The sequence below is a fragment of the Canis lupus genome, chromosome 12, assembly GCF_011100685.1.
Source record: "Canis lupus familiaris isolate Mischka breed German Shepherd chromosome 12, alternate assembly UU_Cfam_GSD_1.0, whole genome shotgun sequence".
Classification (NCBI taxonomy): Eukaryota; Metazoa; Chordata; class Mammalia; order Carnivora; family Canidae; genus Canis; species Canis lupus.
This window is the reverse complement of record NC_049233.1, coordinates 8,396,211-8,420,783: the sequence shown is the minus strand read 5'-3', so window position 1 is coordinate 8,420,783 and position 24,573 is coordinate 8,396,211. Positions and strand designations below refer to the sequence as shown.

General features: G+C 56.3%; 2 protein-coding genes across 2 annotated transcripts; both read left to right on the top strand.

Annotated features, from left to right (window-relative positions):
- Window positions 1-936: 936 nt before the first annotated feature.
- Window positions 937-8,842, top strand: KCNK16 (potassium two pore domain channel subfamily K member 16). The gene is made up of 5 exons (XM_038553957.1): window positions 937-1,249; window positions 4,152-4,266; window positions 5,339-5,505; window positions 6,362-6,527; window positions 6,811-8,842. Exons 1-5 carry the CDS (start codon window positions 1,037-1,039, stop codon window positions 7,032-7,034), a joined length of 885 nt encoding a protein of 294 aa, XP_038409885.1. The 5' UTR covers window positions 937-1,036; the 3' UTR covers window positions 7,035-8,842.
- Window positions 8,843-8,905: 63 nt separating this feature from the next.
- KCNK17 (potassium two pore domain channel subfamily K member 17) lies at window positions 8,906-22,569 on the top strand. Its single transcript, XM_038553371.1, has 5 exons — window positions 8,906-9,184; window positions 11,675-11,789; window positions 16,704-16,864; window positions 17,265-17,439; window positions 21,824-22,569. The coding sequence occupies exons 1-5, from the start codon at window positions 8,906-8,908 to the stop codon at window positions 22,129-22,131; spliced, it is 1,038 nt and encodes a 345-aa protein (XP_038409299.1). The 3' UTR covers window positions 22,132-22,569.
- Window positions 22,570-24,573: the final 2,004 nt, after the last annotated feature.

The window sequence follows — 24,573 nt, the reverse complement described above, 5'->3', positions numbered from 1 at the left end:
CGATTGCACTCCCCAGAGCGAGCCACTGTGAACATCTCAAGTCAGGATATACTTTTAGCTTTTTTTTTTTTTTTAATCCACACCTACATCTTACCAATAGAGTATGCTCTGAAGGGAAACTGCCAAAGGCTTTCAAGCACAGAAAACTATCAGCAAAAGCTATGAAGCAAATGTGTCCCACTGATGAGGAGCGTCAACCCTGGTGCTGCTCCTGATGGAGGCTGTTGTGTGTCTATTTGCTTTGCTCTGATTTGTCACCCAGTTTACTTATCTTCGGGTTCCCCCAATAGGCAGATTAATCCTCCCGGCCCCATTCTGTAGCCAGGGCAACTGGGCACAAGACATATTCACTCCCATTCTGATTTCTTTTTTAAGATTTTATTTATTTATTTTAAAGAAGGAAAGCGCACACGAGTAGGAGAGGTAGAGGAGGAGGGAGAGATAGAATCTCAAGTAGACTCCACACTGAGCCTGGAGCTGGATGCAGGGCTCGAACCCAGGACCCTGAGATCATGACCTGAACTGAAACCAAGAGTCAGCCGCTCAACCAACTGTGCCACCCAGGGTCTCCCCACCATCCTGACTTCTTCCCAGTTTGGGAGCCTGAAGCGTCATGGGTGAAATCCTGGGGGCTGCGGAGGGCACCCATTCAGGCCTGGGCAGAACAAAGGAGAAGCATCTGATTTGATCCAGAAACATCTATCCAACTTAGAGACAGAGGGTAAGACAAGATGGTCCTCAGGAGCACCCCGTAACTCTCTTTGAGGGGTCCATGCCACTGACTGGTGCTCTCCATGGTAAAGTTTAAAAAAAAAAATAAAAGGCTGGTTGGGGGTGACAGGCCTGTTTGCACTGGAGCCACTTAGTGCAGCCAAGCTGAGCTGCACTGTTCAAATAGACTCCGCAGCCTCCAGACACCTGTGCCGAGGAGGACGAGGAGGGCGAGGCAGGCAGGAGGCTGGGCACGGGTCCCCGGGGGCTTCCCACCTCTCCTCCCGTAGGCAGCCCCAGGGTCCTGGCAAGTCCTGGCCACACCATGCCCCAAGCCAGGCTCTGCAGCTGCCGGGGCGGCCGGGTGCTGCCCCTGCTGCTGGCCTACGTCTGCTACCTGCTGCTCGGCGCCACTGTCTTCCAGCTGCTGGAGAAGCAGGCGGAGGCTCAGTCCAGAGACCAATTTCAGTTCGAGAAGCTGCGCTTCCTGGAGAACTACACCTGCCTGGACCAGCGGGCCCTGGAGCAGTTTGTGCAGGTGAAGGGGAGCTGCTGGTGTGGGATGGTGGGCGGAATGGGGGTTCCTGCGGCAGGTCCAGAGCTACGCCCCGGGGCCTGATGCCCTGTTTGGAAGCAGCGTGGGGGGGACTGGTGCTGGATTCTGGCCCCAGGTCTAGAACTAGATTGCTGCGTGACATTGAGCAGATCGCTGACACTCACTGGTCCCAAATCTCCCCCATCTAGAAGGCGAGGAGAATAACCCCATATGTGCTGCAGACATTTGCAGCCAATCAAAAGCCCTTTTTAAGCTGCTGCTTGCTGCATAAACGTGGACTGTGTGTCAGAGCTATCAACACTTTGCAAATTTCCTTCTCCCAGGCTCTGCCCTCCCCCTCCCGCACCCCCAGGGCTGCTAATCCTCTGTCGTCTCCCGGTGCCTGGTGAGCAGTGGCCCGGGCGACAGCTTGGCCAGCAAGGTGTGCGTAGGGGGCTCTCTCTGGTGGCAGAGCAGGCCCCCAACGCCCTCTGTCTTAGAAGCAGGGCAAAACCAGGGTGTTGTGAACGCCTTTGAGATCAGGGGAGGCTGTGAATGACAACACCAACCACAAAGGAACAAGCCCAGTGCAGAGTCACCGCAAAGATAACTGGCACTTAGTGAGCATTTACGATGTGCCTAAAACAGTGGAGAACGGGGTCACCGTGATGGGGTCGGAGCAGTCACGATCCATCCTCTGGAGCCACCTTTTAGGTGTATTTCCTCATAATAACCTATTACTATCACCGGCTCCTGCTGGCAGATGGAAACTGAGGCACAGAGGAGTGGAGTGTTGGCAAGACTGCCCAGTCAGTGATAGAGACAGAACTCACCCCCAGGCCAGTTGCTCTTCGCCATGCAAATTAGCAGAAGCGCTGGGTTGGGGGTGGGCAGGACACAACCGAGAGTGGCAGCTCTCAAAGTGTGGACCGGCTGCAACACATCACCTGGGGGTCCCTTAGAAACGCCAACGATCGCACCCCACCCCGGACACTCCAGACCAGGAGTCTGGGGACAGGGCCAGCAGCCTATCGTTAAAAAGCCCTCCAGTCCATGCCCATACCCTCAAGATGGAGAAGAGCTGGCCTAGAAGATGAGGGGTGGGCTGGGTGGTCAGAGAGAATTTTCCGCAGATGTGAGAGACCTGTCCAGGCCCTTTCTCCCGGGAACTGAGGCTTCCTTGCTCTCCGCCAGTAGAGGGCTGGGGCCATAGCACCCCTATGGGGCTGAGAAGGGCTCTGGAGCCTCCCAAGACCTCCGGAATAAGGCATTTGCCCTGGAGGCCCTGACACCTCCTCCTCCCTCAGCCTAGCGTCAGAGGTGAAACCCCAGAGCCAGAGGGTGTGGGAAGGATTGGTAGCAGGGATCTAACTAGCTCTGTAAACGATGACGATGGCAGCCTCAGCCACTGATTAACAACACCCAACCCTGGCCTCCCCAGCCTCCTTTTGGGGGAGCCTCAGTGGCCAGGGGATGGCTGGCCAATAGGAAGAATGCTGGGATAGGATTCCAGAACATACGAGACTAGTACAAGAGGAAGAAGCTACTAACAGCACCAGAAGCAGTATTAGAGACTCCTCCATAAGAAAAAAGCCTTGCCTGGTTTCACGGGACTCATGTCTGACTTTCTCTATCACATGTGGATGCTTAGAGAAAACTAGAAGGTCACGTTGGGGGCCCCACACTCAGTACCCTCACCGAATCAAGGCCCCTTCCTCAGCAGGATGGAGAGCTTCAGGTTGACCGTGGCCCTAGGGCAAGTGCTAGTCCCAAGGGTGAGGGTCTTGAGAGAGCGAGCATGTTCCGGAATGTTCCATCCTGGCCTCTCTAGGGGTGTGGGAAAGGGAGCTAGACCAAAGTCCACATGTCTGAAGGGACCAGTTCTGCCAAAGTGAAGAAAAGCAGACAGCCTGTGTCATGACTCCTAGACAGGCCCAGCCTACCAGGGCCACCCCACCCTGGCAGGGAGCACACTTACCCAGGCAGCGAGGAATCAGTTCCCATAGGAACTAGGAACTGGAGTGGCCCCCTCCCCCACGGCCTCCTCCTGATTTGGGAGCTCTATCAAGTGGCAAGGCTGTGTGCTGCCTGGGACAATGCAAGGCGACAGGGGAGGGCCCTGGGGGAGCAGACTGGAGAGGGATCCCTAACCATCTCCAAGAGGGCTGGGCCCAGGGACAGAGGGGCTTAGGCTTGGGCCCACAAGGGTTCAGGTTGTGTAAACACATACTCAACACACCCGCACACATGCAACACAGAGTACCCATGCACATCGCATACATACAACATACCACACATCAACACTGGCTACACCTCTGACCTTTGGTCTGGCCTCTGATGGAATTTCTCTTATAGGCCTGGACTGGGCCTCACCAGGGGATAGCAAAGAGCAAAGCAAAGCAGCCAGCTCACCAGGCAGTTCAGAGAACACAGGGTTCCCTATCTCTACCATCCACCCTGTGGGAGGGCAGCCCCATGGCTTCCCTGCGGCCCCCAAACTCCACATTCCCCAGGAAGCCCTTCTGGGAGCATCCAACCTGAAATCTTCCCGTTGTCCTCACAACACACCTACACCTCCCACTGCTGGCCATAGGCAGCGTCTCCCACCTGGCTCACCCTTTCAACACCCTCTTCCTCCTTAGGCCCCTTTCCCCTCCCCCAGCCCACATTTACAGCCCACACCTCAGCCAGCCTTGGCCTATGGAACAAGCAGTGGATCTGGAACCCAACGACCTTGGGCAAATCGTTTTGCTACTCCGATAGCCTTATCTACTAAACGGAAATGAGAGCATCTAAGAATAGAGTTAAATGAGATCAGAGGAAAGCACCCAGCAGAGAGCTTGGTCACCAGCAGGGGCCATCAGCTACCTCTTCCTCCCGCACCCCCCACCCCACCCTCACACAGGTCATCATGGAAGCCTGGGTGAAGGGTGTGAACCCCAAAGGCAACTCCACCAACCCCAGCAACTGGGACTTCGGCAGCAGTTTCTTCTTTGCAGGCACGGTTGTCACCACCATAGGTAAAGGGTCGGGGTGGGGAAGGGCCTCCCCAAAGCCCCTGTCTTGGTTTTGGGCTCCCCAGAGCAGACACTGAGACCAGGATGTGGTTTTATCTAGGAGATGATTCCAGGAAGTGCAAGTTGAGAAGCGGGAACGAGTCAAAAGTGGGAACATAGGACAGGAAAAGAAAAGAGGCAGCGAGGTTCACACTGATGAGCAGGGTCCTAGTTCGGGCCACTGGCCTCGCTCCCCCTGGGACCCTCTGAGAGGCCAAGCAGAGCCCCAGCCTTAGCACGGTGCCTTGAGGAGCGAGGAAGCGGGGCTACTTAGCTACGGACTCCGGCCCTTGCTGGCTGAGAGCTGATCCTGGATGAGCCAACTCTCCAGTACTTGAAACTCGCCCACAGACCAAGCCAAACTCCCAGGGAGAGAGAGATGCAGGGACTTGGGATGGAGAGCCACACCTGTGTGTACAGGAACAGCCCCCCAAGCTGCAGGTGGTATCCCAGGTGTCCCGAGGGCACAGATCACCAACAGCATCTGCTACACCCCCTCACCTAGAAAACCCATGCCACCTCTCCCAAGGAAGCCCCCAGACCCCCCGATACTCATGGTTTCCCCATCCATTCAATTCAGTTCAATTCTACACATCTTCCTTGAGCTTGGGTGAAAACTGAAGCGGAGGGAGTTGGATCAGACCCAGGCAGGCTCAGACCTCCAGGAGCCTCTGATCCAATGAAGAGGAATAAGATAAGCACACAAAAAACAATAGTACAAGGCAACATAGACAATTAGACAGGAATGACATTAAGCACTATGGGGAATCACTTCTAGTAGAGAGGAGGAGGGTGGCAGTCAGGAGGGCTTCCTAGAGGCAGTGTCATTGGAGATGGGCCCTCCAAGACAAGCAGGAGTCTTACAAATAGAGATCATTCTAGTGGGGGGGGGGGGGGGGAGAAGGTTCTTGGAAACAGAGGAGCTTCCCCTCTACCCCCCAGAGGTAATAGAAGACCACCCTCTGCTACAGTCTGTGGGGGAGGCAGTTCTGAACTCTCGCTTCTCCACATTTGCACCCTCCTCCTTGACCTGTAGGATATGGCAACCTGGCACCCAGCACGGAGGCAGGCCAGGTCTTCTGTGTCTTCTACGCCTTGGTGGGCATCCCACTCAACGCGATCTTCCTCAACCACTTGGGTGCAGGGCTGCACGCCCACCTGGCTACCCTCGAGAGGTGGGAGGAGCAGCCCAGGCGCTCCCAGGTAGGGCCCCTTCCTCCTTACAGTCCTGCTGGGATGAGCTCTGTTGAGGGGTGAAAATAGAAGTTGACACTGAGCCACAGTTCGGCGGGCAGGGTCTGAGGGATAGATACTTGTGGAGGAAAGGGTTACGCGGAAGCAGAAGCTGAATTGTGATCAGGCTGGAACAAAGACTTGGACAGGCCCCTCATTCTGCAGCACGTGTGTGGCCATCAGAGGGGTCCCACAAGGGGGCTGAACTGGCCAGGGCCATATGCTGGCCTCAATCACACACCGGGTGGCCTCCCTGGGAAGGGTGTGCCCTTGGGCCAGGCACTTCTCTGTAGCCAAGGTATGCCTCAAAGATGCTCAGAGCTGGAGGCCACTGGCTGACGGCTGGTCCACAAGGTCTTCTTTGAAGGGGGATCTGGGTGGTGCATCTCTGTGGTCATCCTAGAACTCCAGCCCCGTTGAAAATAAACTCCAAGCCACCCAGCACTCCCCCAGGGCCCACCCCCTTGGCCAGCCCCTTGCAAAGCCAGGCTCAGTAAGGGAGGGCAGAGGTGCAGAGGAATCTGGGATAGTTCAGATGGCCGTCCTCCATCCCAGATCTGAGTCCCCAGGAGGCCTGACCAGATGTGACCCTCAGGCCCAAAGGAGTCTCCAAATTCCAACCTGACCCACTCATGAAATCCCTCTGACCAAATATTTCCCTGGCCTGAGCAAAAGCGCACACACAGAATACAACCACCAGCCCAAAGGTCTCCAGGCCAAAAAAGGGAACGTGGCCATGGCCCAGCTCCACTCCCAGATTTGTCTCCCCCCTCCTCCATCCTGGGGCGTTCCAAGTAGACTCAGACACAGACTCTCTTGTTCCCAGCTGCTGCAGATCCTAGGCCTGGCTCTGTTCCTGACCCTGGGGACACTGGTCATTCTCATCTGCCCACCCATGGTCTTCAGCCACGTGGAGGGCTGGAGCTTCGGGGAAGGCTTCTACTTCGCCTTCATCACTCTCAGCACCATCGGTTTCGGGGACTATGTTGTCGGTGAGAACAAGGCGGTCACGTATCTCCGGGCAGGGGCCGCAGGGATTGGGGGGGATGGGGAGATGTCAGCAGGAGGTAAGTAGTGAGAATCAGATGATAGTCCCTGGTTCTTTGAGGGCAACAAATGGTTTGTGAGGCCTCTGGGGATTATCACAATATCCTTAGACATCGGTGGCCCCGGGACCCATGACCCTCTCCCCCAGGGACCTCCACTGCAGATCCTTGGTATGGAGAGGCCGGCAGGGACCCCTGTGGCATTTATCATGTCTCCTTCCCTTGCCAGGCACGGACCCCAGCAAGCATTACATCTCCGTGTACCGGAGCCTGGCCGCCATCTGGATCCTCCTGGGCCTGGCATGGCTGGCGCTGATCCTCCCACTAGGCCCCCTGCTTCTACACAGGTGCTCCCAGCTCTGGCTTCTCAGCAGGGGACTCAGCCTCAAGGACGGAGGAGCCCCCGAGATGGATGGGCTCCCCAGACCTCAGAAGATCCCCATCTCTGCATGAGGTCTCCAGTGGCCCCAGGAGCTCCTCCTGCTTCCCCCACCCCACCCCTGTATGCCTTCTGGACTTCCTGTTCCATGTCTTTCCCCACTCCCTTCCCAGCCAGGGCTGGCCTCAGGAGCTCTCCAGAGAGCAAAGGAGGTGGGATGTCCAAGCAAGTTACTGCAAGGGGTTGGAGGACAGGATGAATGACAGATGTGTGTGGAGTGAGACGTGTGTTGCTGTCCCAAAGGCCCTCGCCCAAGTGTGAATCCAGACATGGATCACTCTGGCCAAATCTCCGTGGTGCCCTCCCTGTGCCCCCCCACCCAGGAGACTTCATACAGGTCTGCAAACAAAGGGTGACTTTATTTTCAGCTCATTTGATACAAGCACAAAGTGATGGCTCAGGCCCCCACCCCACTGTGTGGAGAGAGCCAGGCTCTGGGAGACCCAACAGTGAAAGCTCCTGCTCTCCGTGCACGTTTCGTCCACCAGAAGGACTAGACAAGCAGAGAGGTCCCAACCCGGTACCAAGATGCTATGATGGGGTAGAGGGGTCTGACAAGAGCCCATGGGGGTGACTAGCAGGGAAGGTCAAGGAGAGAGGCTGGGCAAGGACTTTGGAGCATCTACGTGCAAACAGGATTATCCGCCCTCAGGAAGCCGACAGCTGCTTCTCAAAGCAGTTCCCCTTGCCCAGAGGTCTAGAGCTCTCCGTCAACAAGGCGGAGCTCCTGGGTGTCCCACCTACTTTCCTGAGTGTGGCCTCCCCTGATTCCTCAGGACACCCCTTGACCTCATCACCCCCTCTGAGCACCTGTCTTAAGAGCCTTTCCAAACACACCCTGGGAAGACAGGGAGCCAGCAGATCCCAAGAGATCCCCAGGAAACGAGCTCCATGGAGGCCAGGCCTCCTTTGGGAATGTGCTCTGCAGCCCTGGCCTTTCTCCTACGGGACTGTGACATCTCTGGCCAGAAGGAGAGGAGAGATTGAGACCAGTCCACCCAAAGCCCAACCTCATCGAGGACTCCAGACCTCTGCCCCTACCTCTGCCATCAAGGCAGGCCCACAAATGGCTGGGAAGGCCCTGGACAGGACTGAGGCAAGGCCGCAAAGCAGAGGAGGCTGAGATGGGACGCACAGGGAAGGATCTACAGCAGCAAGAGACCTGACCTCTTGTAGACAAGATCTACACCCCGGGACTTGCTGATATGGAGAAGAAGCCTGGGAAACTGAAGATCCCCCAGGGGACTCCTTCATGCCCTGGACCCTTCCTCCAGGAAGGGAGGTGGGGAGCCTCTTCAGAAGCAGGGAATGGACAAGCCCACTGGTCAAGGATCCTCTTGCCTCCCAGATTCAGAGGCAAGTGGTGATCAGCTGGGCTCCCTCAACTTTGTACACAGGGGGAAGGGGGGTGTTTCAAGAGCTCCAGGGAGGACCTGACAGGTGGCAAGTCCTTGGTGATAGTCCCAAGGTCCAGGAACTTAGGCTGGGGCCCTGAGACAATAAAGTTGGCTTTTACTTTCTCTTCCTGCGGCGTGCAGTCTCCAGGAGTCCCTCCCACTGCTTGCTGCAGTAGGACAGCTGAGGCCCCCTGGGTCTCAGGCCTGGGTCACCCCGCAGCCCGGCCTTTCTCCCCGAGCTGGGCCTGGGGGGTGCGCCCTCCACACACACTCGAGGCGGAGCCAGATGCCCACAGCTCCGGCCTCGTTTTGTCCCTGGGATTGGATCCCGCTGCGGGGTGGGGCCGGGCTGTCCCGTTCCCGGGCAAGCCTCCTGTGCTGAGAAGACGGGGCGCAGGCAGGCGGTGGCCGGTGGCCGGTGGCCGGTGGCCGGTGGCCGCGAGGGGAGCAGCCGAGCCCGCGCGCCCGCCCTGTGCGCCGCCGGGTCCATGGTTCCAGGCGCCGGGCTCCCCGCCTCCCCGGCGCTGTGCGGACCGCGAGCCCGAGCGGCGGCGGCGCGGGACCCCAGGGCCCCGGAGTGCGCGGTGCCGGGCACGCTGCTGCTGCTGCTCGCCTACCTGGCCTACCTGGCCCTGGGCGCCGGCGTGTTCTGGGTGCTGGAGAGCCCCGCGGCGCGCGACTCCAGCGCGAGGTTCCAGCGCGACAAGTGGGCTCTGCTGCGGAACTTCACGTGCCTGGACGGCCCGGCGCTGGACTCGCTGATCCGGGTCAGGGGCGAGCGCGGCGGGGGGCGCGGGGGGGGCTCTGGGGCAGTGAGGGCGCCGGGGGGGGGATTGCTGGGGGGCCACGGGGGGCGTGGGGCAAGGGGAGGGGGGAGGGTTGGGGGGCTCGCGGGGCGGGGGGGGGCTAGCAGATGGATGGAGGTCCCCCCCCCCCCGCCCCCGGCTCGCGCAGGCCACCCCCGACTGGGGCCCGCCCGAACCGCGCATGCTTTAACGTCCCGGGACCCCCCTCGTTCCCCGGGCCCCACAGCCCAACCCCTGGCCCCAAATCCCCAGCCCGCAGTCCCGGTGCCGAGTCTGAGTCCTTGGAGTCTGAGTCCCAGAGCGGCCCACCCGAAGGCAATCCCCAGAAGGCAGCAGGCGAATGTTTCTGGGGGGAAGTGAGCAGGCACTGGAGCAGCGGTAGAGTCCTGAGCCCTTGGACCTGCCGCCGGGGCAGGGGAAGGACTGTCCCTGCTAAGGACCTGGGGTAGCGCCTCCACCCACCCACCCCCACCTCTGCACTTTCACAAATACACAGGACTGCCTGGTCCTGGAGGCTGGGCAGCAGCCCCTTCGCAGAGGTGGCCAACCTCCCTTCCCGCAGCCTCCGCCCGGGCAAGATGACAATGAGGACAATGACAGCAATGAGTGCTTCTGTGGAGCAGTCACTGTGTGTCAAGCATTGTTCTGGGGGGATTAACTTGTATTAACTCATTTTGTCCTCACCTGCCTCACAGGTAGGTACCGTTTCATCATCCCATTTTCTGAGATAAAGAAACTGAGGCTCAAAGAGGTTAAATACAACGACCTGGCTGCATAGGCAGGGAGCTGGGCCTGTTAACCACCAAGATGGGGCTCAGAAGGGATCTGAGGGAAGAAGGGTGTTCCCCAAAGTTCCAGCAGGGCTTTCATCTCCAGAGGCTTCTCTTCCAACCTCTCGTGCTCCACTCACACATCACACCTCCCTGAACCACGCTGTGGCTTCCAGCATGCCCAAGATAAGGGTCTGGTGTCTCCAGCCCAGACCTCCCCCTGAGTACATGCAACTTCCTTGGGATCCCTGGGTGGCGCAGCGGTTTAGCGCCTGCCTTTGGCCCAGGGCGAGATCCTGGAGACCCAGGATCGAATCCCACGTCGGGCTCCCGGTGCATGGAGCCTGCTTCTCCCTCTGCCTATGTCTCTGCCTCTCTCTCTCTCTCTGTATCATAAATAAATTAAAAAAAAAAAAAAGACTTAGATTCCCCCAAGGTCAGGAGCAAGCAGCCCTCCTCTTCCCAACCCCGACCCTCCACCTATTCCCTGCATCCACACACTCTCACAGTGCTCTTAGAGGCTTCCCTCACTACCCCCACCAAATAGGACCAGAGGCCTAGGCTTCTGAGCATTTCTTCTCTGTTCCTCCTGGACCACTTGGGGCCAGGATACAGACCCTCTCCCTCACTCACCCCTGCAAGAGTCTCTCCACTTCTGGTCTGCTAACACCTTGCTGCCAGCTGCCAGGGAAAACACAAACCTGATCTTGCCTCCTCTTTGCTGGGTGACCTTCAGAGAGGCCTGCTGCTCCATCCCTGGCACGGCAGAGCCAAGCATGGCGTGGCTCCGGGCTGCCTTTCAGTCTCCCTGTACTAGATCCCAGGCCCCGTCCTGCCCCACAGGCTCTGCCCACCGGGGCCCATCTCCCTAAATGGCCTTCCAGTAGAAACAGTCCTTTTTGCCTATCAAAGAAGGCTCAACTAAACCATCACCCCCACCATGAAGCCTTCTGCCTCTATATCCATCAGAATGAACACCCTTCCTCTCTGTGTTCCCGGGCTCCTATTATTATATCTGTAACAGTGATGGTGATGGCAGCCGCTAACATTTACCATGTCCCAGGCACTGTTCTAAGTCTACACCAAATACCTCATTTCACCCACCCAACCGCTCTAGGAAGTAGGTGCTGTTAGTATTCTCATTTTGCAGATAAGGAAACTGAGGCACAGATAAGTTGGGTATCTTGTTCCAGGATCATACTGCCTTAATGCCCAAAGCTGCACTGGCCGCACCCTATTAGCGCAGTTTGTCTCTGTCCTACTGAGGACAGAGGTCCTGTCCTTTACATCTCCAGGACCCCTGGAACACCACACGTCCTGCCCGGCAGTGCTTATTGCAAGGATAGGAGTAAGCAGGGGAGGGGGGAAGGCATGGTGTTCTTCCAGCTGGTGGGACATCCTGAGCTGACCTGAGCCCTAGGGTAAGGAAGGGGAGGAGCTGTCCCCCGTGGTCCCTGCCCCCCATGGTCCCTGCCCCCTGGAGAAGTCCTGGATGGAGGGGAAGAGCCTCCTTGCCCTGGAAGGGCTGAGATCAAAGAGTGGTTGTGAGGATTGTCCATGACGTGTGTGTGTGTTTGCACGCACACGTGTGCACGATATTCATGCACACATGTGTATGTGTCTGGGTACAGGGGCCCAGTTGCCCCCCAGAGCCTGGTGGTCACTGCAACCTCTCCCCCAGGGCATCATCCAAGCCTACCAAAGTGGGGACATTGTCCTTGGCAACACCACCAGCATGGGGCGCTGGGAGTTCGTGGGCTCCTTCTTCTTTTCCGTGTCTACCGTCACCACCATTGGTAAGAGCAGGGTGGGACCAGAGTGGGTGGCACTGAGGAGCCTGGCCTCCCCCCTAAAGGATGGGGGACAGGGGACCAATGCCTTTCAGAGGGGAGGGGTCACCAGGGCCCTGTGACCCAGAGTGTCATCAGGCCCCGCAGAGGGGGCACCACCTGTGGGCAGGATCGCAGGCTCCCCTGGGATCTGCAGAATCACTTTCTGCATTTTACCAGAGCCCCTAGGGGGTTTCTGTGCAAGTTTGAGAAGCGCTGCTCTGGAGGGTTCTGCGTCACGCGACCTTGCAGGAAGCAGAGGGTCTGCCCGGTGCAGCAGTAAGGACGCTTCTCGGCTTTATAAGTGTCCCGCGCCAAGCCCAGCCCACGCGGAGCCCGGGGTGGAGGCCCATGGGGGGCGAGGAAAACCTGGGAAGGAAGGAGGAGCAGAAATTCACAAAGAGCCTTTCCACCCCCTGTTCTCAGCGTTGGGGAAAGGTGGCCACCCCTGGAGGCCTCTCCCAGCTCCCTAAGGCACCCCTGCACCCCCTCACCACCTTCCCCAAGCCTCCTTCCTCCCTCACACAGGGACCCCTGGAGCCAGGTCTCTCTCCCGGGTCCCTAGCCCTGCCTCAGGAGAGCAAAGGTAGAACTTGCCCTGGGCAGGTGCCTGGGGGCTGCTGGAAAGGGAAGGAGAAGAGCAGCCTAGATCCCTCCAGCTCTGAAACCCGGGAACTAACTCAAGTGCAGAGCCCCGTCGCCGGCCCTCTGAGTCGCCCCGCCCCTGCACGACACCAGACTTACCAGCAGGTGGCAGGCTGACACCACTGCTGGCCAGGGCCACCTCCATCAGCTCGCGCTGGGATCCTCTTCAGTAGCAATCTGGTGTCCGCCTCTGCCCTCCCAAGAGTGGAGCCAGACGAGGGCCCCTCTCCATCTAGAGGAGTCTCCATCCCGCTTTAAATCAGCAAATGCTTCTTGGAAGCGGGTGTCAGGGCTACGCGGGAGCTTGGGCAGTCCTCCACCTTGAGGCCAGCGTGCTTGGGAGCCCCCTCAGAGCTCCACGGACCCTGTGACCCAGGAAGGACCAGCCAGAATGGTATTTATTCCTCTTTACACCCCCTGGGCCTAGTACATTCAACGGGCACCCAACAAACAGTGACACGTTCATTAATTCCCAAAATACCCATTCCACCAGCGCTTATTGAGTCCCAGGGCAGGAGGTGATGTTGATGCACAGTCACTGCAGGGGTGTAGGGAGAAATATTTCTTTAGTCTCTAAACCCAACGCCTCCGACATCCTTTGCCCGAGGCCTGTGACTTTGGCCCAGCAAATTTCCAGTTTGGCAGCCCATCCTTTCCTTTTATTTTGGTCCGAGCCAGCCCTCTCTGAGGGAAGGAGGGCAGAGCAAGGGGGAACCTGCCCCACACTGCACACATGGTCTGCTTCTACTAGGCAACTGTGGGGGGCACGTTTACAATTGAAATTTCATTTCGTCCATATGGCCTCACCTCCAAGGATAGGACTTATTATTCTCATGTTACAGAGGGGGAAACTGAGGCACTCAGGTGTTGCACAATTTCCCCAAGGTTGCAAGACTAGTAAGGAGTGGAATTAGAATTTGAAATCCAGAGTGGGGACAATATTTCTCTTTCCAGTCCTGCCTACCTTCAGAAGGTTTATTCTACCTTAGAGTGGGAATTCCAAACAACAGGAAGAAAGAGAGGACCCCACTTATTTTGGGGTGAACAGTAGGGAAGCTCATAACCCTGGCATTCTGACATCACGCACGCACATGTGCGCACACGTGCACACGAAGAGGATGCAGAGAGGAGGAGGGTGGAGACGGGAGATGGGGTACTTACCTATGGAACATTCCAAGAGGGAAGGAAGGAGTAATCTGAGAGGCCCAGCAGAGGACTGCCTCCTTGGTGTCCCTGTTGCCTGGGTCCAGCACCCTGTAAGGGCTGTACTTTCCAAGCCTTGAAATGAAATAGGGTCTGACAGGCCCTCAAACACTTCTAGACCAGCCAGACCGGCCTGAGCCCCCAAATTGTCCCTCACCTATGAAGCTCATCCCTGGCTGCTCATTTGTTCACTTATCTAGTCATGCATTCATTCAACAAAGAGACTTAGTAGCTGGGGGAGCCCCACCGTTCTGGGGGAACAATGGTGAGCAAAACTGGCAGGTCCCTGCCCTTGGGAGGCTGATGCTCTACTGAAGGAGGACACCCAACAAACAAACAGATACATAGGCAATATTCAGGGGGTGGGACGTGCTTAGAGGAAAATAATGCAGGTAAGGGGGTCTGAGAGTGATGGGGGCTATAGTATATAGAGTGTCCATTGAAGGCCTTGCTGATATGGTAACACTGAAACAAAGACATGAACAAAATAAGGGAGAAAGTCATGTAAATATGCAGGGAGGCAAGTGCAAAGGCCCCGAGGTAGAAAGGAGGACCAGGTGACTGGAAAGAGTTGGAAATGAGGGCTGACTTTGGAGGAGGTTCAGAGCAGCCTAACCACACAAGGCCTTCCTTCCTGGTCAGGCCCTCTCAGGATATCCTAGGGCTGGACTAGCAAAGTGAAAGAGTAGATGGTGGGCGGCCAACTGGAGCCATGGTCACCAAGCATTGAACTGAAGGCTTCACTGATGTCCACTGACTGTGCTGACCTATGGCTGGCTGAGAATAATGGGGAGGAGAAAACTCACTTAATGGAGGTCTGAGAAAGGCAGAAGCTTCACGGGGTTCCTCCCAGCTTTGGAGGTGGAATGTTGGCACCATTCCACAGGTTAGAAAAGACACCCAGGGACAAAGGATAGGACTTGGGAGGACCCACAGCTAGAGGAGGAGGGGTTGGCGAGGAGTCAGACAGGGAGGCTTACTGAGACACTTATGCCTGGATGCCAAAAGACGGTTTCCTTTTTCAGATGAAAGAACCTAGAAAGGCCAAAAGGTGGAGGATGCATGGGGCTCTAGAGGAGGCTGCTGATGTCCTCAGACCAGAAGCTGGTCTAGGAGGAGTTGGGTCACTCATCCATTCATTCATGAAGCCAATGTTCCTTTAGCACCTTCTGTATACCTGATGCTTGAGGGTGCTCATCCCCATCTATGACACACCCCATTGCCTCCTTTTGTCCCACAGCACACTGTGAGGTACATGTCCACATCCCCATCTTACAGGCAAGGACACAGAAGCTCAGAAGGGCCAAGCCACTTGCCCAAGGTCCCACAGCCTTCAAGGGGCAGAGCTGGGATTCAAACCCAGGAAGCACCTCTGATTCCAAAGCCCATGCTCTAGTGCATGCTTTGGCCACTCTTGAGACTATGCCCTCTGAGACCCCTCAGTAAGGTGAGGGTGAGTGCAAACCACCAGTACAAGTGAGCATGGGGTATGTGGGAGTGCTGAGCCAGTCTGGGGGGATGCGGCAGAGTATAAGGCATCTGTTCATCCATGCACACGTTTGTTCCTGTGTTTTCCATTCATTCATTCATTCATTCATTCATTCATTCATTCATTCACTCCTTTGTTCTTAAACTCATTCAACACACATCTTCACTGATGAAGGTGAGCACCTATGGTGAGCATATAGGTGAGCATATTCTCACCTATGGTGAGAATATAAAGCTGATTATGACTCAGCCTGTGCTCTTGAGGGGCTCATGACCCTTGAGGATGGCAGACTTGGAAACAAATCATTCTTATACAGTGGGTTACCCTCAAAGCTGACAGATGCTGGAGGAGCTGCTGCCCTGGGCCACCAAGTGTAGGCAGTGAGGAGGGAAGCACGCTCTTGGTAGAGGGAGAGTCATGCTCAAAGCCACAGAGGTGGGAGGGGGTCTGGGGGTTCAGCAGGGCAGGAGTGTGGCCAGAACTGGGAAAGTAGGGGCCCAGATGAGCTCGGAGATGGGCTGGATAAGACTTTGGGCTTTCCTCAGCAGACTCAAGGAATAATGACGGCTCATAACCTGAGAAACAATACAATGAGGCTTGCATTTTACAGAAGACAAGACACAGGTGGTGACCCAGAAATAGGGGGACAGAAGTAAAGAGAAAAGATGGAGGAAAGAATGCCGAGGCTAATGGAATCCTTTAAGGAAGGCCTCATCCTCCCCTTAGCCTCCCCATCCCTCATCTTCATGACAGAGAAGATAGCCAACCTCCACCTCCCCTAGGGCACTTGATTGTCCATCTACCACCCTTCACCCCCAAGGGGTTTGAGAGGGAGCCCAGATGTGCTAGTTAGGGCCCTCTGGAAATCAGGTATCAAGACAGAAGCAGATGTGCAAGAGATGTATCGGGGGAGGGGAGGGAGGTTTTTGAAGGACAAAGGAGCTGGAGAGATGGTGAGAGCCCCAGACTGCCAAGCAGGTATGATACGTGAGAAAGCAGAGAGGGACGGAAGGGCCTGAGTAGGCCAAGACTGTAGGGTGGCTCTGAGCAAGGCTCAGCTAGGCCAGGCGGTGGGAACCCCAAACAACAATGCCCGCTAGGAGTGCCGCATTGTCCAGGGATGCCTGGCTTGGGGGCCAAGCCCAGCAACAGGAGCCTGCAGGTAGCAATGCGATGGCTGGAATGGTGCAGTCCATCCAGGAGGGGTAGTTCCTGGAGGCTCCACACCCTTCCATGCCCCTGTCCATGTCCTTCTGTCTGTCCACAGAGGGGGAAATGAAGGGAGGGAAGGGAGTCTCACACATTTCATAGGTTTGAGCTCACACACACTGCTGAGCCTCCTGGAGCTTCACTTTTCCAGTCTGTAAAACACGAGGCATCACCCCCATTTGGAAGGCTGGTTATGAGGTGGGCCTGAGGGAGGAAAGGAATAGTAGCCTCCCGCACAGTACTGGCATGGGAATGAAAGGCCTCAGTGAATACCAGCTGCCGAGTCTGGAGGGGGGTGGGGTGAGGTCCCCTAATCTGCCTCCATCTTGCCTCAGGCTATGGCAACCTGAGCCCCCGGACCATGGCCGCCCGCCTCTTCTGCATCTTCTTTGCTCTTGTGGGGATCCCGCTCAACCTCGTGGTGCTCAACCGACTTGGGCATCTCATGCAGCAGGGGATGCACCGCTGTGCCCGCAGGCTGGGGGGCACCTGGCAGGTGAAAGAGCCATTGGAGTAAGGGGTGGGGTGGGTTACTTCTAGGATGAGGGAGGTAGTGGGAATAGGGGGCCCTGAAGAGGGGGTTACTTCTGGGAATCAAGGTTACTGGTGGGGATGTGGTGGGATTGGAGGCCACTGCCTGGAATGGGGATCTTTAGCAATAAAGGGGTATCAGTCGGGGAGACACTATGGCACTTGGCGGACAGGAAGGGTACGAGCCAGCCAAGGTCTTGCCCAGGAACCTGGAGAACACAGACTAGGTGAAGGGGCCCCAAGGGCAGCCCCTTCTTACTGGGGGGGGGGGGTCATCCTGCCTCCAGCTCAGCAGCCCCCAGGCTGTCTGTTCCCCAGCACTAGGTAGAAGCCAACGTGGGCTGGGTTGTTATGTATACCCACAGGACCCGGCCAAAGCTCGGTGGCTGGTGGGCTCCAGCACCCTCCTCTCAGGCCTCCTGTTTTTCCTGCTGCTGCCCCCGCTGCTCTTCTGCCACATGGAGGGCTGGAGCTACGTGGAGAGTTTCTACTTCGCCTTCATCACCCTCAGCACCGTGGGCTTTGGCGACTATGTGATTGGTGAGAGAACCTTGCAGGTGGTGGGAGGGCTGGCCTGGACACTCAGCTGCCCGGCCTCCACTTGCCTGCTCCATCAGCTGGCACCTGCTACGTGCCAAGCCCTGTGGGGGCTTGGAGGCCCAAAGTCCAGAGGACACAGTCCTTGGCAAGTTCAGCCTGCTTTGTTGTGTGAGAGGGCTAAGGTCCAGCTAAAAAGTAACAACTGGAGTTTGACCCCAGTTCTTGGAGCTGGCTGTTAAGTCACACTCCTGGCCTTCTTGACAAGCAGTGAGAATGTCCAAGGCTCAACTATTGTTATGAGTGCTCCCCCAAATTAGGGGTGCCTCTGACCTCCCTCCTTGATCCTTCCTTGTCCCAGGGTCTCCCCTCCCTACTTCACCCTGCCCCAAGAAATGCCAAGCTTCCCACTGTCCCTGGGCCGAGGACCATGTGTTCCACACCACAGACCACAGGGACTAGGCAGGAAAGTCTGGGAGACTCAGGAAATCTCAGGCTCCCCTAGGTCCCCATTGGAAAACAATTGGCAGACAAACTCTGAGTGCCAGTGAGGAAGGGCTGTGTGGTCCAGAAGGCCCAGGGTGAGGTTTAATCAGCAGTCACTACCCAGTGTGGGCAAGACAAGGGGCTCAGAAGCCACTGGCCTTGCATAGTAAAGCCAAGGCAGGTGGCCAGCAGGTGGCAGTGGAGGGACATTCTGTGGGACCAAGACTGCAGGGCTGACTGGTGATGGCTTTCTCACCTGTATGCAGGGTCCCCTTCCCTGAACCTCTCTTTCCTTAGGAAGAAGGGCCCTGTGTCAGGGGCCTCTACTGTCCTTTCCTGACATTCTCCATCCTGAGAGGAAGCCTGTGGCTCTGGAAGGAAATTTTTGAGAAAGTTTCCTCCAACTGGGTATGCTCCCGCTCCGACCCTCAAAGTGGAGAGATGTGTCTGAGGAGAGCTGAGACCAGTGGCTCTAAGGGCCACATCTGCCCCCCTCACAGCTCAGAGAATGACTTCTTGGATCTTTCCTCTCCTCTGTGTTCCGACTGCCATCTCCTCGAATCCAGGCCGGGCTGTCGTATATGGCTGGTTACACAAGTCGGGCCCTGGACAACCCTTGAGAGGTTGCCTTTCACACAGAGCACAGTGGAATGGTACCGTGGATTTGAGCAGCCTGTATCTTTGTCCCCACCTTGGCTCTTAGGATCTTTAAAATTTACAGGTGCTATCTTTCACCTGCCCAGCTCCTCTGAAAACCTTCAGTGCTTTCCCATAGTCAGGATAGAGTCCAAAATCCATGTGAGAGACCCCTGTGTGGCTAAACCCTGCCTCCCTCTCTACTCTGCACTCTCTTCTGCCCTGCACCCGAGCCACCAGGGACTCCACCGTAACAGCTTCAGCCCAGGCCTGTGTGATATGACAGGTCCTGGTGCAGTCTGCCAAAACAACCAGAGCTCAGAGCAGGAAACTCAGGATTTGCCCCAGTGGTGGTCCTAAACCCAGGAGGCCTGCTTATCTGAGGGTGTCCATTGCAAGGAGAGGTGGAAGAAAGGGGGAATAGGATTCTTAGCTGCAGTTTCTTCATGCCCACTGATCACCAGGTCCCCCAAAGTTTAGTCCTGGGTGGAGATAGCTGAGAGCAGTCCCTCCCCACCCCCCACCCCCCGGCATCTTGCCTTCTAGAAGCCTCTATGGGATTGAAGGGGAATCTCTGTGAGGACATCCTGAGGTACCACAGTCCCTTGAGGCAGGATGAGCAGGAGGAGGGACAGCTCTCTCTAGACCTCTAGACATGGATACAGTGCAAATGGGAGGAAATGCCTCTACCAGCACCAAGGGAAGGCCAATGCCATCCACACAGCCCCACTGCTGGAGCAAGGACCAGTGATCAGGGTCCCTGCTTCCTGTAAGCCCTGCTGCGGGGAGTGGCAGTAAGATAGATAGATAGGGCAAAGACTTCCCAGAGCCTCCTTCCACACCAGACATCCTGACTGAGGAGATCTGGTTCAAATACACAAGAGGAGGGCACCTGGGTGGCCCAGCAGTTGGGCATCTGCCTTCGGCCCAGGGCGTGATCCTGGAAGCCCAGGATCGAGTCCCACGTCGGGCTCCCTGCATGGGGCTGGCTTCTCCCTCTGCCTGTGTCTCTGCCTCTCTCTCTGTGTCTTTCATGAATAAATAAATAAAATCTTTTAGAAAACGAAAAACAAATCCACAAGAGGAGCCCTTTAAGCCCTCTAGGCAGACCACTCCCCTCAAGGGGCACTGGGCCAAGCCATCCCCTTCACCACATCTCCAGAGATTTGCCACTTGCTCTGGTTAGGGCCTTGTGGCAAGTGACCACACTTGAGTGCCTCATGTGCAAGGAGAAACAGGCCCAGAGAGGTTGGCTCATGGAGCAGGCAAGCCAAAAGCAGGGAGAGGACGGACTCCCAAGCCAGGACACGTATGTTGCAGGATCTTCCACAGTTAGAGGAGACAAGCCCCACTCCCGCATCTTCATGTGTCTCTCAGCCTTCTCTGCCCTCCGAGGACGAGGTCAAGCTCTCTCCTTGGATGGAAATGCTGAGATCCACCCCCTGAACTCGGGGTGCCCATTGCCCCAGCGTCAGAAATCACAGAGGTGTTGTCTCCACGGCCACTCCTCTTTCCCCGAAGGCCAAGGCCGTGGCCAGAGCGGCACCCTGGTCCCGGCCACCGGCTCCTCCCCGGCCTCATCCCTCCACGTCCCCCAATTGCATTTGCAACTCAGTGGAGCGCCTTGCCAGCTGCCAGATCTCCCGCCACTTATGATTTCGGCTAAAAAAAAATGAAATAAAAGGGGAGAAGAACACCTCCGCCCCTCGATTGCCAGGAGCAAGCCGAACTGGTGGGTGGCAGGGCCAGAGAGCTGGCTCACCGCTGATCTCATTTGGGACCGCCAGCGGAATCTCGGCCCCGTAACCCAATCAGCCTAATCCAATCCTGGCTCCTGCCAGGCGGCGAGGTGGGGTCTGGGTCAGCAGCCTCATTCCCGAGCTGGGACCCAGGAGAGGGGCCCAGGCTTGAATGACAGGGAAGAGAGGTTGTCTTGGGGTCAGAGGCACAGGGTGAGAGGGTGGATAGAAAGGTGGTGGGACAGGACACAAAGACAGGGAAAGACTTTGAGGGAATATAAAGTCAGATCTTGCCCTTTGAACAAACCCAATCTGATGAGGGAGGCAAGATAAACCCCTAGGAAAGAAGGAAGAACTAAGTTATGGAGCAAGCTAAGCCTCCCAGTGACCTCCATCTGTCCCCTCCCTCCGCCAATACTTGTCCAGTCCTGACTAGGTGAGGGACCAGTGGTAACTAAGACAGTCACCAGGCTGCAGGTCTTGGGCACCTGCTACGAGCCAGGCCCCCTTCTGAGAAACTTAGATACTTGAACACAGTCCTGGAAGGTGGACCTCTTGTTGTCTCTATAGATGGGGAAGCTGAGGCCCAGAAAGAATAAGTAACTCACCCAGCAGAAGCCCACGGGCTGTGAGAGAGTGTAACAGAGGGTCTCAGTCTCATCTCTGGGAGTGAACACTAGCTGGGATCTATCTGCAGGACAAGGGGCAGTTAACTAGGCCAAGGGGAATTGGAAATGAAGAGCATTCTGAGCCCAAAGGATAGCAAATACAAAGGCCCTGGGGCTGGACCGTTGATAGCTGAAAAAATAAACAGGAGAAAGCCCGCGTGAGGAGCACAGCACTCAGCAGGAAGAGGTGTGCTAATTGAGGCTGGAGTTGTAGATAAGGCCCTTGGGATAAAACTTTATGACTCCAGCCCAAAAGCCAAGCAAGGACTTGGAAAGAAATTATTTTCCCCAATTCATAGGTGAGGGACATTCAGACAGATGCAAGTCACGCAGCTAGGAAGAATGGAGGCAGGATACAAACTCCGGTGTTTCCATCTGTTCTTCCTAAAGCTGCTGGCAAGTTGCCTCTGTTTAGATATGAGGAAACCAAACACGGAGACAAGCAAACAACAGAGAGGGCGTTCGAATCTCTTGGAAGGCTTATTAAAACACAGATTTCTGGGCCCACTCCCAGGGTTTGTATTCGGTAGGTCTGGAGTGGGGTCCAACCGTTTGCATTTCTAGCAAATGCTCGGGCGATGCTGCTTCTGGTCCAGGGACCCCACTTTGAGAACCACTGGGATAGAGCACAGAGTCTTTCAGAAAGACAAATAGGAAACTGAGCTTCCAAACCCATGGTGTCAAGCCAGGGAGGCTTCCTAGAGTCCTACAGAGGTGGCCACAGGGCCAGCCATCTCAGACCAATTTGAATGTCCCATATGCTGCTCCTGTGTATCAAGTCATGTGTCACTGTTTCTGTTTGGGAAAGTGGCCTTGACTTTCCCAGGCCTCCATCCTCTGACCTTGCCTCTCCCCCAGGGATGGACCCCTCCCGGAGGTACCCGCTGTGGTACAAGAATACAGTGTCCCTATGGATCCTCTTTGGGATGGCGTGGCTGGCCTTGATCATCAAACTCATCCTCTCCCTGCTGGAGACACCAGGGAGATCGTATTCCTATCACCACAGCTCCAAAGAGAACTTCAAGGCCCAAAGCTGGAGGCAGAGCCCGGATGGGGAAGCAGAACCCCGTTCGCCACAGCCAGGATGCTCTCCGGAGGAGCCTATGGGAATCATCCAGCACCCAGAACCCTCTACTCAGGTCTCATGCTGTGGAGAGGGCAACTAGTTATATACTACAGTATGTGTTCCATCTTCTTCCTCAGCAACAAGACCCCTCGTTTTAAGCTTGGCACATGATCATCCAGACTAAAGACTACATTTTTTAAAATCTCCCCTTGAGGCTATTTGCAGCTATATGCTTAAATTCTGAATACACAGAGAAGTATCCTGTGCGACTTAAGAACATGATTTTTCGTAGCAGTGGGGTAGGGGGGCACGTGCTCCTCTTCGCTACTCCTTTTTCTCGCTGGCTGCAATGCTGATATAGTGGCTGGAGCATTGGCAGCAGTGCTGCACCCTGAGGAAGAGGCCGTGTTCAAGATTGGTGACACAGTAAGATAGGAAGAGCCCGGGTTCCTGATGGTTGCATAACAATCCTGGACTTGAACACCTCTAGACTTCACTTGTGGGAGAGAGAAATAAATGTCGACCCTATCTACTACAATATAGTTTGGGCTTTTCTGTCGCTCACAACCGCAGCTAATTCTAATCGACATACACACCCAGAGACAAAGGCAGCATCTGAGGCTGGAACATATGCAGAGAGAGAATCCACTCCCTTCCCAGGTGAGTTTGCCCAGGACTGGGGGAAGGTACAGACTGTCCTCCTCCACCTCCAGAGACCTTCTAGGTAAACTCACTAAAGATTTGCTGTTCGCTGTCAGGACTAATACAGCCAGCAAGCAGCCGGTCCAGTTTGGCTACCGAACCCTTGCTCCGTGGCTCCCTCACATCAGACCAAAGCCGGGGGCTGGCGAGAGAGCTCCTCCTGCCTCACCCTGCACCATTGCATTTGAAGACTCTAATCACAGTTTGCTAGGCCAGGTAGGGCTTGCAGAGGTCACTTCCACTTGCAGAGTGTCTCACCCCGAATGTTTCTGTCTCTCACTTAGAGCTGCTACTAAGGTACATACTCCCCATCACACTGAGGTCCCCAGGCCCAGCCAGGAGCCCCTGGAAGTACCAGCCACATCTGAGGGTCACCAGGGGCATCTGGATTCTTTTTTTTTTTTTTAAGATTTTATTTATTTATTCATGAGAGACAGAGAGAGAGACACACACATAGAGAGAGAGAGAGAGGCAGAGACACAGGCAGAGGGAGAAGCAGGCTCCACGCAGGGGGCCCAATGTGGGACTCAATCCCGGGACTCCAGGATCACGCCCTGGGCCAAAGGCAGGTGCTAAACTGCCGAGCCACCAGGGATTCCTCCAGGGCAGCTAGATTCTTGGTCTTGGTGGATACCTATGACTTGGCTCCCCACCACTATCCTATAGGTTGGGCAGCACAGGGACCTAGGGGGTTCCGTGTGGCCTCTCTCTGTGGACAAGCACCTCAAACTCAGAGCTCTCCTGAAACTGGGTCAGGGGCAGCTTTTTGGCCAAGGAAGTAGGAAGGATTGTTACACCATCCAGCTTACGCCATCTGGCCTGGCCCTCACTGGACCAAGGGCAGCCCCAGGAGCAAACAGCAGTGAGTAAACAACAGGGTTGATGCCCTCTTCCAAAGGCCCACAGGCAGAGGGAAATGGAGGTGAGGAAGAGATTGTGGAGGTCTGGAACTGGCATCCTTGTACTTAACACACTCTGGAGAGAAGACCTATGACTCAAACCTAGGAAAGACAGAGGCCAGAGTGCTGGGTTGGTGTCCATGGTCCCAGCTCTGCCTCACCTTGAGCCCCTCTCTCCCCATGCCTGGCCTTTTCGACAGGGTCCCTCTCACCCCCACCAAGCCCTTTACCCCACGCACACCACACTGGGACTCACACTCACAATGCCTGCCCCGGGGGAGAGCAGGCTTGTGGAACCTGCCATGGGACAGAGGAAGGCTTCTAATTGGCCAAGTGCCTGCAGGTGTCTGCCAATGAGAAGACTCACCAATAAGAAGAGTCACCAGAACCCTGAAGCCCAAATACAGAAAGTGAGAGGGGCAGTAGGGTGGGAACTCGGGTGATCACTGAAGGATGTGGAGAGGGAGGACAAGCCACAAGAAGCCATGCTGGGAGCCACCTGGAAAGCTCTGGTTCTAGGCAAGGCGCGAGAGCAGAGTCAGACCTCAGCACAGAAACTAGAGATTGCAACGAGCAGTGAGGTCTTCCAGCCGTAGACCATGTGGCGTCGCAGGGCAGCCCAAGAAAGCTGTCCTGCAGGGTGCAGGCTGGCCAACGACCAGGTGCCCTCGCACCACCCTGGCCAGGCCACCGAGGGCGTGTAGGAAAGGGGCTCCCTCGGAGCATTAGAATGTATGCGTGAAGGGTGCAGAGCTCGGAGCTCAGGCAGCCCTATGACGTCCCGGGATTGAATGAGTGTGCAAAGTACCAGCAGAGTGTGCATCATCCCCGAGCAAGCATGGTGCGCGGCTCAGTTTCTGGCGTCCCACCGCGGGCCCGCAGACAAGGCAGGAGGCAGGCTGTGCAGGCCGGTGGCCGTGTGGCAGGCAGCGCCTCTGCTG

What these genes read in the sequence shown, in the direction of transcription:
- KCNK17 (XM_038553371.1), top strand. Translation starts at nt 8,906, where the DNA reads ATGGTTCCAGGCGCCGGGCTCCCCGCCTCCCCGGCGCTGTGCGGACCG. An exon ending in CGCTGGACTCGCTGATCCGG is followed by an intron (nt 9,185 to 11,674) that starts GTCAGGGGCGAG and finishes CCTCTCCCCCAG; the next exon opens with GGCATCATCCAAGCCTACCA. An exon ending in GTCTACCGTCACCACCATTG is followed by an intron (nt 11,790 to 16,703) that starts GTAAGAGCAGGG and finishes ATCTTGCCTCAG; the next exon opens with GCTATGGCAACCTGAGCCCC.
- KCNK16 (XM_038553957.1), top strand. Translation starts at nt 1,037, where the DNA reads ATGCCCCAAGCCAGGCTCTGCAGCTGCCGGGGCGGCCGGGTGCTGCCC. An exon ending in CCCTGGAGCAGTTTGTGCAG is followed by an intron (nt 1,250 to 4,151) that starts GTGAAGGGGAGC and finishes ACCCTCACACAG; the next exon opens with GTCATCATGGAAGCCTGGGT. An exon ending in CACGGTTGTCACCACCATAG is followed by an intron (nt 4,267 to 5,338) that starts GTAAAGGGTCGG and finishes CTTGACCTGTAG; the next exon opens with GATATGGCAACCTGGCACCC.